This window comes from Mesocricetus auratus, unplaced genomic scaffold, assembly GCF_017639785.1.
Source record: "Mesocricetus auratus isolate SY011 unplaced genomic scaffold, BCM_Maur_2.0 Super-Scaffold_100007, whole genome shotgun sequence".
NCBI classification, from domain to species: Eukaryota; Metazoa; Chordata; class Mammalia; order Rodentia; family Cricetidae; genus Mesocricetus; species Mesocricetus auratus.
In genome coordinates this window covers 77,719,321-77,732,586 of record NW_024429191.1, presented here as the reverse complement: position 1 = coordinate 77,732,586, position 13,266 = coordinate 77,719,321, and the positions used below count along the sequence as shown (strand labels likewise).

Genomic DNA, 13,266 nt, shown 5'->3' with positions numbered 1-13,266 from the left:
GGGCTGAGATATGTCCCTTCAGGGCACCTGAGCAGCTCCCTCTGATTCTGAGGCAGAATCTTCTCCTTTAAGCTCCCTGGCAGGAGGGCCCAGGCCTTCGGTATCTGCCAGCCTGTACTACTGTCTTCTTGGAACACAATGGTTGAATTTGCAGAGGCTCAGGCATCTGCCTCATTCCCTTTGTTCAATAAACCTACACTGAGCATTGATTTGCATCAGGTAGGATGCTAGGTACCATGGGCAGGGTACATGGGGGGGATGTCTTGGTATAGGACAGGGAAGACACCCACTTCTATTTACAATTCTATCTGTCTGTCTATCTGTCTATTCATCCATCCATTTATCCATTCATCCATCTACCTACTCATCTATCTACCTACCTATCTACTATCTATCTGTCTACCTGTCTGTCCATACATCCATGCATCCATCCATGCATTCATCCATGCATCCATCCATGCATCCATATACCACCTATCTATATGTCTGCCTATCTATCTATCTATCTATCTATCTATCTATCTATCTATCTATCTATCATCTATCGTCTGTCTGTCTATCTAATCTATCTATCATCATCTGCTTTAGTGATGGGAGAAGGCTGTGCCATTCATGTAAGGAATGCAGAACCAGAATATGGAGTCAGAGGGACGTGGAACTCCAGGTCCACTGTGGTATACCAGCCTCACCACTCACTGTGGGAGAGTACTGGCAGGCTGTAGTCCCCTTCTGAGTCTCAGTCTTCTCCTGGGGGAAACAGAGTAGGTGACACTTACTATGCTGTAATGTCCCTTTAGTGAGCATTCAGCTGGCACCTGGAAACTGGCCAACACTGACTCGTTCTTCTAGTTGAATGCTCTGAGGGTGGGCATCTCCTTTCTCTGCTGGAATTTCATTTTTGAGGTAGCATTTCCAGGCAGCCAAAGTATGTAAGAAGTTATGGGGCTGAAGAGATGGCTCGGCAGTAAAGAGTGTTTATTGTTCTTACAGAGGACTGGAGTTTCATTTCGGTTCCCAGCATCCATGTCAGTCAGCTCACAGTCCTGTAACTCCAGTTCCAGGGGGTCCAGTGCCCTCTGGCCTTCATGGGAATCTCATTCATATGTATACTATCCCATTACACATATGTTTAAAAAATCTAGAAAAACCAAAGACAAACCAAGAAGTTACATTTGTTAGTATCAGTTTTAACCTTGACAGTCGTGGTCAGCAGGATAACTTGCTCTCTTAAGTTACATGTGTGTGTTATCAGTTTCAACTCTGACATTCCTAGTCAGCAGCACAATTTGCTGTTTTGAGGACAGACTCTAGTGAAATCTGTTTTGTGTAAGTCACACTCTTCTCATGGGTGTCCTCAGCATCAAAAGCCCCTTCCAAGCCATCCCTAACTCCCTCCCAGATGGCGTTCACCAGATCCCATGGAATAACCTCCCCCTTTACTTATCTCATTCGCATTTGCTTTTAAATTACAATCCTGTCTCTATGCAGTCAGATGTTTTCGCCTTTGTCTGCACACCGCATTAACCCAGAGAACTTAAAAATAAAAACCCGACAAACCAAAACCACAACACAACAAAATAAAAAACAGAAAATAACTCTTGGCTGCTCTGATCCCCAGAAATCCTGATTTAGTTGGCCTGAGATTTGGTCTCATACTGGGTTGTCTGAAAGCTGTTTGGTTGATGTTGTCACAGAGCCTGGGCTGCGTACCTGTGCATTAGTTGGCAGACTATAACTAGGGAGCTCAAAGCAGCTTTATCTGCTTCCTAACTGCAGATGCAATGCTACCAGCTGCCTCAAGTTCCTACTGCGGTAACTTGCCTGTCATAATGGGCTATCACCTCAAATTGTGAATCAAAGTCGATTCTTCCCTAAGTTGCTTTCATCATGGTACCTCATCACAGCAAAAAGAAGAGAAATGAGAACAGGGACTGTTGTGGAATATTATTTTAAGATATGTCATATTTGTTTATGCTGTGGAACATTTGTTTAATGATATAAAGATATGTTGCATTCTTTCATGTTGCATTTGTTTGATTATATGAAACTGTGTTACTTTGCCTGTCTAAAACACCTGATTAGTCTAGTAAAGAGCTGAATGCTCAATAGCAAAGCAAATAGAAAGGCTAGGCAGGATTGTCAGGCAGAGAGAATAACTAGAAGGAGAAATCTGGGAAAAAGGAGATGGAGGAGCAGAGAAGGAGAAGGACAGGAGGACACCAGGGACCAGTCACCCAGCTATACAACCAGCAATAGAGTAAGAAAGAAAGAAATACAGAAACAGAGAAAGTAAAAACCCAGAGGCAAAAGGTAGATAGGATAATTTAAGAAAAGCTGGCTAGAAATAAGCCAAGCTAAGGCCTGGCATTCATAAGAAAGAATAAGACTCTGTGTGTGTTTATGTGGGAGCTGGGTATTGGGTTCCCCAAAAAGTAAAGAGTGAAAATCAACAACCAAACACAAGGGACAAAGTAAGTAAACTAATGCCAAGTACCAGGTACTGTGCCTGGCACATAAATATCTCCAGTGTCTGCTGGTTATGATGCTGAAGGGCAGCTGAGCTGTCTTATCTCAGGTAGCTGGTGTTGCTCTCATCCCTCCTTCTGTCTGACATCACCAGCCCCTCTAAACTGTCCATTGAGACAAAGCTACTGGAATTATGGTTGTTCCAGGGGATCAAACTGGAAGATCCTTTCTCTTGAGGGGGAGAGGAGGATCATGAGAGTGGAGTGGGACCCATGCTCTCACCCATGCTAGGCTTGCACTGGAGCACCGAGCTGTATCCCCACGTCTTGAGAAATCATTTAAGTCCGATTTTGTGAAGAAACTCAGATGCAGGGAGACAAGATGACTTTTAAAGATCACAGCACTCACCAGAAGGCAGGATTTCTATTTTGAGTTCTGAAACAGTGAGAGGGTTGGGTGGCATTTTCCATTTCCTGTCCTCTTGCCAACACTTTTGCAGGAAGTAATTGGAAAGGCAGGACAAGGTCTTACTTATATCCCAACATTATACTGAGAAGAGAGTGTGATGGCCAGTCTCTAGTGACAACCTGATGGGAGTTAGAATCACCTAGGAGACTCACCTCTGGGGCGTGTCTCCAAGGGTGTTTCTAGATTTCTGAGTGTGTTGAGAAGACCCGCTTTGAACATGCACAGCACCATCCCATGGTATAGGGTTCTGAACAGAACAAGAAGAAAGCCAGCTGAGAATCAGCACTCATTGCTCTCTGTTTCTTGACTGGCCGCAACATGACCAGCTGCCTCAAGCTCCCGTTGCCACACTTTCCTTGCCATGATGAACTGTAGTCCCTCCTACTGTAAGCCTCCCTTCTCTGGGTTGTGTTTTCCAGGTATGTTGCTACAGCAACAAGAAAAGTAGCTAATGCAGGAGTGAATACAAAAATGGTGTTAGAAAACATGTGGTATGTCAGCTCACAGCTTTCACAGCTGGGACAGAAAAGCATGAGCTCATCATGCTGTTTTAAGGCAGTGGTTCTCAACATGTGGGTTGTGACCTCCTTGGGGAGTTAAACGGCTCCTTCATAGGGGTCGAATATCAGATATTTACATTATGATTCATAGCAGTAGCAAAATTACCGTTATGAAGCAGCAATGGAAAATGATATTATGGTTGGGGGTTACTGCAGCATGAGTAACTGTAGTAAAAGGTCCCAGCATTAGGAAAGCTGAGAACCACCACTTTAAGGGAATGCTCAAGGCTGTAACCAGGGACAGCTTCTCCCTGTTTCTTGGCTTAGCACAAAGCATCCCTCTTCAAGACCTGATTTACAGGGCTTGCACTCACTGGGATCCCAAACTGAGCCTTCCCTGTGCACCACTACAGAGAGTAAAAGGAGAGCCACTCTTCAAGACCTGATTTACAGGGACAGAGAGTAAAAGGAGAGCCAGTTCTAGCTTTTTCAACCTCAGTCTTAACAGACGATAGCTGAACGTTGCACCGTGGCAGTGATCTTCAAGTGGAGGGTCCGGAGAGTCGAGACAGACACTCTGCCTCCTGGAGGCGCTCATGAGGTTGAACTGCTTTTCCGAGAAGGGCCTCACCTTTCCATTTCTCATTTGCATCTAACTATAAAGGCGTCTTAGATGCTTAGGTGTTTGTGCCTTCATTTCTTCTCCTGCCCTGTGATATGTCCTTTCCACAGGTGGGAGGATGAGCCGTACTCTGAAGCCTCTGCTCTCTTTCCTGTCTCTCCAGATTTATACCACTGTATTGAGGTCGCTTCTGTCACCTACACATTTCCTTGTGAAGGGGCCAGGTCTCTTCCCACATGGAATGCTTTCATTAAAGGGGCATCTACTCTTCTGCAGGCTTGCAGCCTTCCCTAGGGCAGGTGCAGGTGGGGGCCCGGTGGGCAAGGTCCATGGCAACACAGGACAAGCTGTGGCAGTACCTGCTGCCACACCCTGGTAATGAGGGCCCAGGTATTGGGACTGATCCTTTGAAGATGTGCCTTAATGCTCTCCTGTGAGGTGACCAATGACAAGGACCCAGAGTCCTGCTTTAGCCAAATGACAAGTTTGGCCTCTTTTACGAGGAAGGGAACTCCTTATTGGAAACCAAATTACAAATTAATTACCAGTTTCCTCTGGGACTGAGTGTAAACATCAACACTCCTACTCCTCTGATGACTTTAGTGTGAGCCCCTTCACTCTAAGAGTATAAAAAGGCCTGGGCAGGATGGAGTCTGTAGATACCCAGGGAGCTGCTAGGGGGCAAGGACCTCCCTAGCATGACATCCAGCTGCTGTGTCACCTTACCAGCCTCTCTCAAGCTCTTCAAGACCTTCCTCCATCTGTTCCAGTAACATGGGCAGCAGGCCGGAGCTGTGCCTGGGTTATGTCTGCCAGCCCCTACAGTGCATGCCCTCTATATGCATGCCTACCACCTACAGGTCAGCCAGCTGCCTCTCCAAGACCTACCTGTCCAGCTCCTGCCAACCCAGCAATCGCCGGCCAACCAGTTGCGTCTCCAGCTCCATGGGTACCTATGGCCTGTTCTATGAGGGTGCCTTCAATGGCAATGAGAAGGAGACCATGCAGGTCCTGAATGACCGTCTGGCCAGCTACCTGGAGAAGGTGCGGCAGCTGGAAAGGGATAACGCAGAGCTGGAGGGCAAGATCCAAGATGTCTACCAGGCACAGGTGCTGACCATGTGTCCTGACTACCAATCCTATTTCCAGACCATTGAAGAGCTCCAGCAGAAGGTAAGGGTGGGTTGGGGACAGACTAGCTGGGGAGAGGCATCCAGAAAAGCCAGTACTCTAGAAGTGAATCTGATTAATGTATCCAGCTATGCTTAGGGAAAAGAGACCTCCCCAGGGCATAGGATTATTTCCTAACTTGGACACTTAGAGTTCTTAATGCAGGAAGAGCACTGTTACCAGGTTTGTCATCGACATACTGCATAGTCTGGGGAGGCCCTTTCCATTTTCCAGACACCAGTTTCTTCATCTGTAGAATGGGGAGACTAATGGTCCTTATCTAAATGGGGTGCTTAAGAGAATTCAATAGACAATGGATGCCAAGTGATTGGCACAGCCTCTATATCTGTTGAATTTTCAGTAAATGTCAAGGACTTGTCTGTCAGATAGAATCAGGTTTTTTCCTTCCGTAATGGGGCATTTGGAGGATCTCAATTAGCTTAAGACAATCCTGTACAGACAGGCCCACAGACTAACCCAATGTAGACAAGACCTCACCGAAGCTCTCGTGCTAGGTGATGTTAAGTTGTGTTAATAGATGCGGGAAGACACAGTCTATTGTGGGTGGCACCATTCCCTAAGCAGGGGTTACTGAACTGTATGAGAGTAGAGCAAGCAAGCTGAGAGCAAGCAAGCAAGCAAAGCACACACCTCTGCATTTATTTCTCTCTGCTCTTGACTTTGGAAGCGATGTAACTAGTTGTTTAAACTTCCCTTCAATGATGGACTGTAACTGGAATCGTAAGCCAAATAAATCCTTCTTCTCTTATGCTGCTTTTGCCAGGGTATTTTATCACAGCAACAGAAATAAAACCAGGAAGTTTTCACTGTGTTCCTTTCTCTCTTTTCATCCAACACTGACCAACTCTGTGTGCCTTGGTTGACAGGTTCTGTGCACCAAGGCAGAGAATGCCAGGATGATCGTGCACATTGACAACGCCAAGCTGGCTGCAGATGACTTCAGGACCAAGTGAGTCTGGCAGGGGCCTTGGAGGTAGGGAGTCTTTTCCTCATATACTCTTGGGCTCGCTCTCTACTGGTTTCATACAGGGTTGGACAGAGCCAACATTTCGAATCCTTCCTTGAGTTCTGTATACAGTTAGCTCTACCCCTTGGTTGCTGATGCTGACCTTTTTGTAGGTATGAGACAGAGCTGGCCATGAGGCAGCTGGTAGAAGCTGACACCAATGGCCTGCGCAGGATCCTGGATGAGCTGACCCTGAATAAAGCTGACCTGGAAGCTCAGGTAGAGTCCCTGAAGGAGGAGCTCCTGTGCCTTAAGAGGAACCATGAAGAGGTGAGATGGGAAGTAAAGAGAAGCAGTTGTAGGTCTGGGATGTGGCATGGGAGCAACGTAGGCTTTGGAGTTGGATAGATGTGGGTTGAAACTGCCAGGTGGACCACATATTGTTTCTGCGACTTTACGTGATTAATGTATGCTTTCTGATACCCATCACTCATGAAATAGGATTAACTACCATGCAGAGTTATTGGGAGGATTTAATGATACTGCATGGATCCTGGCTACGACCCAGGCCTTGGGCATAAAACACCTACCTCTTGGTAGGTGTTCAGAAACTCACCTCTTTCTTCTGAAATTCCTGGACCAGGATGACTGCCAAGTTTCTTTAGCAAGGATTGCATTTGTCTTTCTGGTGAGGGCCTCATCCCAGAGGGAGAGTCATGCAGTGGGGCCTGGGATGGTTATGTTCCAGAACATACACAGAGACTGTCTCTGCCAGGCTGCCTCCTGGGTGAGATCCTCCTCTTCTGAGGGTTGGACTTTGTGTTTTCCATCTCTGATCCATCACCATCCTTGCCCAACTCTTGGATCTTTTTTCTGTGTATAAGATACACAAGCTTAAGTCACAGAAAGTTTTCTTTCCCCTTTTCTCAAAAATGCTGCGAGGACCACGGAGCTTTGGTCTTCCTTCTCCGGGTTGACTCTCACACCTTTCACTCGGGATTTGAATGAACAAGTGTCTCTGGATTCTGGCTAGGCTTCCTCAGGCTTAAATGTAAAATAACAATCAGTCACCATGCACTCACTGAATGCCCTAGGGCACCTGACTCATCCCACTTAAACCAGAGAGTTGGGAACTGCACCAAGAAGTCACTAATGAGGCATTATCACACACTTGGGCATTCTCAGTGACAACTTTCTCTGACTGGCAGGCAAGCCTGGGGAGGGGCCTGTTCTCATTTGGACCTCAAACCGAGTAAAGTCAGGCTCTGTGGCCCTTCTTCCTTGATGAATAGGACTGGTAGCATGATGAGAAAATGGCAAGGGGGGATGAGGGTTTCCCCTCTTAGTCCAAATGGACCAAACCGATTGCCCCTGAACTTCTGTCCAAGTGACAGGAACTGTCACCGGGGATGTTCAACCCCTGAGGCTCCCCAGTGCTGAGCTCTTCAGCATCTCTTGTTATATTTTACATATTTTTCACACTTGCCTGGGGTCTTGTGTATTCTCAGGAAGTTGGTGTCCTTCGACAACAGCTTGGCGACCGCCTTAACATCGAGGTAGATGCTGCACCCCCTGTGGATCTGACCAGGATGCTGGAGGAGATGAGATGTCAGTATGAGACCATGGTGGAAACCAATCACAGGGATGTGGAGGATTGGTTCAACATGCAGGTGGGTGCATCTCTCTCAGGAGGTTGGTCTTTTTGGGGTCCTAAGGAAAGGACTTTCAGACATCTCCTTTTCATCACTGCAGATGGAAGAGCTTAACAAGCAGGTGGCCACAAGTTCTGAGCAGCTTCAGAGCTACCAGTCAGATATCATTGATTTGAGACGAACGGTCAATACCCTGGAGATCGAATTGCAGGCTCAACACAGCCTGGTGAGTGGTGCTGGCAGGTATCTCTTAGCTCTGGATCTGGGAAAGCCTGGGGTATGGGTTATAGGCCTATTAGGAGGGGTAGGAGGACAACCTGATTCAGCCACCATGGATATACCCCCAGATGACTTTCTTGGAGGGAGGTTTCTCTCAGGAACTAGCTCAGAGATAGAGGGACATGTTCTATATTGCATGTCAAAATGATCCCTCTAACATGTATGTTACCTTCTTAGCATGTCCTTCTAACTCCTTGTTCTCAGTGTCACCTATAGAGATTAAACATTCCTCATACCTAAGAAAATCCCAGGAGTCTAGAGAAAATTCTAAGTGTCAGGATTATTGGTCTAGAGTTTAGACCAATGAAACAAGAGTCTTTGGAGGCATCCCTTGGGACCGGGTATTTTTAAGGACTCTCATGTGAAAACCATCAGAAAGATATGATGCCATATTAGAATACTTGATTAACTCAATTTTGAATTGTGTAGAAGGAATCAGGGATATAGGAGCAGACTCAAGACTTGAGTTCAAACTCTGGTCCTACCAGATGCCTGATGTTTAGCCTGGAACAGATGACTTGACCTGTTTCTGGACTTTGGTTTCTACACTGGCTTAGAGGAGAGGGGCTTTCACAACACCAAAGCTCTTCACATGTCTTTCTGAACTAGGCCATGGAAAGCAGCTACCTCTTCACAACTGTATCTTTCCTTTGCCTTAGAGAGACTCTTTGGAAAACACCTTGGGGGAGACAGAGGGTCGCTTCACCTCCCAGCTATCCCAGATGCAATGCATGATCACCAACGTGGAGTCCCAGCTGGCCAACATCCGTTGTGACCTGGAGAGACAGAACCAAGAGTACAAGGTGTTGCTGGATGTCAAGGCGCGGCTGGAGTGTGAGATCGACACGTACAGGGGCCTGTTGGAGAGCGAGGACAGCAAGTGAGTTTTGGGGGAGAGGCTCTGTAGGGTGCCCACGAGGACTGGGTGGGGCCTAGGAAGCAAGTCCGGCTACCTGTACTCAAGGGACATGAGCTTAGGGTCTGTCAAGATTAAGGAACCACCAGAAAGCTGGCATGCTAAACCTGGCCCAGAGGAGGCCATTCTTCACTTTGATCTGACGAACTCTGTTTAAGAGCCTACCGTGTGTCAGGCATCACGAAGGATACTGAGATAAACGCTGGGAAAGAATCTGCCTTCAGATTGTTGCATCTGTCAGGACACAGTCAGAGACCACTGGAGGTTGCTCTGGGGGGAGGATTCCTGGGGCTGTTGGAAAGTCAGCAGGTAGCTTAATGTGATTGACTCTGGTGGACAGCAGGGCAGGAATGGTCAGCTGGAGCTCATCCATGGATAACTACCAAGAACACACTGGCACATCAGAGGCCTTTGTTTCAGGGAATGGTAGAACCTGTGTAATTACTCACCTCCCCACTGGATGGTAAACATCTGGAATGCATTTGGTTCCCTGGAATCAGTTTATGGCAGATGCCTGATACATGTTTCTTATCTGAGCCAAAGAAAACTCAAAGGACCTATTGGGAAGATTATCCTGAGAGATGCAAGATGACTGAGTGGGAGGGGAACCAGGCAGGGACAGTGTTCAGGAGCGATGGGGAGATCATTGGAGGTATCTCTTCCCACTGTCATGTAAGCAGGATCAGCAGGACCTGGTGGCTGTCTGGATATAGGGTGTGTGGTCATCACGTATGCTAACAGCTGTTGGAGCAATATTCCAGCCCCCCAAATCCCTGTATGTATGTGTACATATGCACATATCTGTATATATGAATGTGGATGTGCATGTGTTACAGCATTTGTATGCTGTGTGTGTGTGTGTGTGTGTGTGTGTGTGTGTGTGTGTGTGTGTGTGTAGGCCAGAGGATGACCTCTGGTTTCCCATTAGTTTGAGATAAGGTCTCTTGCTCGCCATGACATATACCAGTTTGGCTGGCCCACAAACTTCTGGGGATGGTTTTACTTCTGCTTCCCCTCTCACCACAGGAACACCAGAACTCCAGACATGTGCTACTGGGTCTGATCTTACATAGGTTCTAGGGATCCAGCTCAGGTCTTAACACTTGTATGCTAAAGCCTTCACTCACTGAGACATCTCCCCAGCCCTTGTAACAATTTCTTGTCCAGCATTTAGTCTTGTTTTTCTATCACTCTGAATCTTACTCCACTGATGCAAGTGTTGTAAACCCCCATGTTTGCAAGGACCAGGCTGTTAACATCCACACCTGATGTGGGATCTGTGGGGACCGTGGCAGCCATGGAGCTTGTGATGTGCTCAAGGACGGCAGTGCTGTCCTTGTGACCGTTTCCATCACATAGGATGGAGATCCCGGGATGCTAGTCTTCCGGCTGTTCAAAGAAACACGGGATTCATATTTTTTCCAAGCATTGAAAGTTTCCAAATTTAAAATATATTTAACACATTTAAAAAGGGTGCCAGCTACATTAAATACATGTGAATGTGGCCCCCAAGTACACATTGGGTCTCTGAGCTGTGTCCAGTGTTCCGTCTTTTGTTCCCCAGCCTGTCAGTCTCCGAGATCACACTGTTTCCTTTTGCCATGTAACTCATTCCACATCAATTTAAAATTTCCTCTTATTCGACACTTGCTTATGAAGTGCCTGGTCTATGTCAGGTACACAGAGAGCACACACAACTGTTTGGTAGAGGAGACAGACCATAGTGGAATAATTAGCTGTCATTATGTAAGAAACTATATGGCGCCACTGCAGTATTTAATGCTGAGATAGGGGAGGGTTCAGGGGTGAGGTGACAGTTAGTTGAGCTTCTAAAGAAGAGAAGGGGTTGACTAAATGGGTGGTCATGGAAGAGAGTTGTAGAAAGTGACATGCTTCCCACAGCCTGAGCTGGATAGCTCGTGGAGGGACTGGCAGAAGGCTAGAGCTCAGACATCAGAACTGTGACGGGAGGTGGGGGCAGGACACACACACCTGTTAAAGCGGACAGTGCTTGTCTCCAGCACCAGTGGGAGGCACTGAAAGTCTAAGGTAGGGGAGGGGCATGATTAAATTGCTGTCTGCTGGAGATCCCTCTGGACATCCATCTTCCAGGGGTTAGAAGGAGGGCAAGAGCAGAGTTGGGGGTAGGGATCAGCTGGGAGGCCACAGAGGTAGCACAGGCAAAGACTAGGGCAGCTGAGATGAGGAAAGCCGGGTGGAGGAGGTGCACAGCGGGGCCTTAGAGGTGTCTGAGGGTAGAATCATCAAGGTCGGCTCTGAGTTGGGTACCTCCACTAATTCTTCCCCACTGTGACTTTTCCTCCCAGGCTGCCCTGCAACCCTTGCTCCGCTGCTGCCTGCCAGCCTTGTGCACCCTCCCCTGGGGTGTCCCGCCCAGTCTGTGTGCCCCACACTGTCTGTGTGCCTTGCTCACCCTGCCTTCAGAGCCGCTATTGAAGCTGCTAAGCATCCCTTGGAGTGTGGATCCTGGAGAGGCCTGAGTTCGGCGCCCCCCCCTCCCATGCCTCTTCATACCAAGTCTGATCACAATTCTGAGACCATGAAAAAGAGTGGGGCCAGCTTAGACAGCCCTGAACAGAACTAGGAAGTGACACCAGCAATGTGTTCTGATACTCCTGGGGGTACCCTTGCCTTCATTGCTTCAGTGCCGCCTTCTCTATGTCCATGGGCAGAAGGTTCTCTTTGGTGATGTTTCTGGTTTTCTATGCTTTTCTTGGAGTGCACATGTTTTCAGTTTAACTGCAAATAAAGGTTAACTCAATGGCCCTGTAAATGTGTATTTCTTTGCCTCTCACGATGGTGTATTCATGAGCCAGCTTTATTCATTTGGGTTCAAGAAGTTTTTCATTCTTATGCCTCTTCTTTTAAAAATATCAGTTACTTTTAAATGAGCATTTTGCCCATCTTGCATGTATACCACATGTATGCCCAGTGCCCGTGGAAGCCAGAAAGGATATTTGGATCCCCATGGAACTAGAGTTACAGATGGTTATGAGCCACCACTGAACCACCTCTCCAGGGCTCTTACGGCCCTTCTTGTTTCCACAGACTCAAGGGATATTCACTAAAAAAGGCTTGTATGCCATAATTCTGTTTAAACCAGGAAACCACTCCAGAGCCAAGCAATAAAAGAATAAAGAGAGAAGGGAGGTAAATGGCCATGCCAGAAACCAAGGCCAAACAACTGCAGTTGAAAATAATGCCCCAATAAACTCACTTCCTTGTTCCACCTAGCTGGCATGATGTGATCGGATACCCATAGGTCTTCATGGAGTGCTCCTGGGTGTGCAGTCTGAGTTAGAGGCTGGCTAATCAAACAATGCCCTCTGGACACTGCTAGTTTTGCCTCACTTAATCTTGCAAAGAACCCCCATAAACAAGGCACCATTATTTCATCCATTTTTTAAATGGAGAATCAAGGGTCAGAGGGGTTAAAGGATTCGCCCAAAGTCACACATCCATTGAAAGATGCTTGATTAATTCACAATCATAGTCTTCAGTGTTTGCAAACTACAGTTGGGCCTGGAGGGAAAAAATGCAAGCGCTCCTCGAAGTCTGGACATTTCTAATTAGAGGGGGGAGCTAAGAGCAGAGACTGTGAAGCTCCACTCTGTCAGCAAGGATCAAGCCATCGCAGTTAACAGCAGCACTGATTGCTATCTCGCTTCCTTTCTGGCTCTACTGGCAATTGCTTATAGGGTTTCATGCATTTAGGCAAGTGCTCCATTGAGTAGCTACATGCACCTCCAGCTCTCCCTTAAAAAAACATTCTTAGCAAAGTCTCACTAAAGTGCTCAGTCTGGCTTTGAACTTGCCGCCCTCCTACTTCAATCTCCTCAGTAGCCGAGATTATAGGCCTGCACTGGCTTCACCAGGATTGATGTTACTTCTTATGGGACACTTAGTATGCATTTATACGTCCTGATTTTCTGAGACATCATGAAAATGAACACATGCAGTAGTTCCTCTGACAACCTCATAAGGTATTGCTATTGTGTTCATTATAGACACAGGAAATCAGGGCACAGAGAAGGATTAGATCCATTGCCCAGGATTACATGCAAGGAAAAGCTTTGAACCCAAGCCTAGCTATATGACATCATTGTTTCAAATACCATGCAAATTCCTACCCAGAAGGAATAAACACTGGCAGAGATTGGGAGGAAGTAGATTGGGGGTACCAAAAGGCTTCTTGTAGCCAATGA

General features: G+C 47.0%; 1 protein-coding gene across 1 annotated transcript; it reads left to right on the top strand.

Annotated features, from left to right (window-relative positions):
* Nucleotides 1-4,754: 4,754 nt before the first annotated feature.
* On the top strand, nt 4,755-11,834 carry Krt32 (keratin 32). The gene is given in 8 exon segments (XM_005087362.4): nt 4,755-4,795; nt 4,797-5,229; nt 6,114-6,196; nt 6,367-6,523; nt 7,702-7,863; nt 7,946-8,071; nt 8,784-9,004; nt 11,368-11,834. Coding segments are annotated over 8 exon segments (1,353 nt in total). The 3' UTR covers nt 11,498-11,834.
* The last annotated feature ends 1,432 nt before the right edge of the window (nt 11,835-13,266 follow it).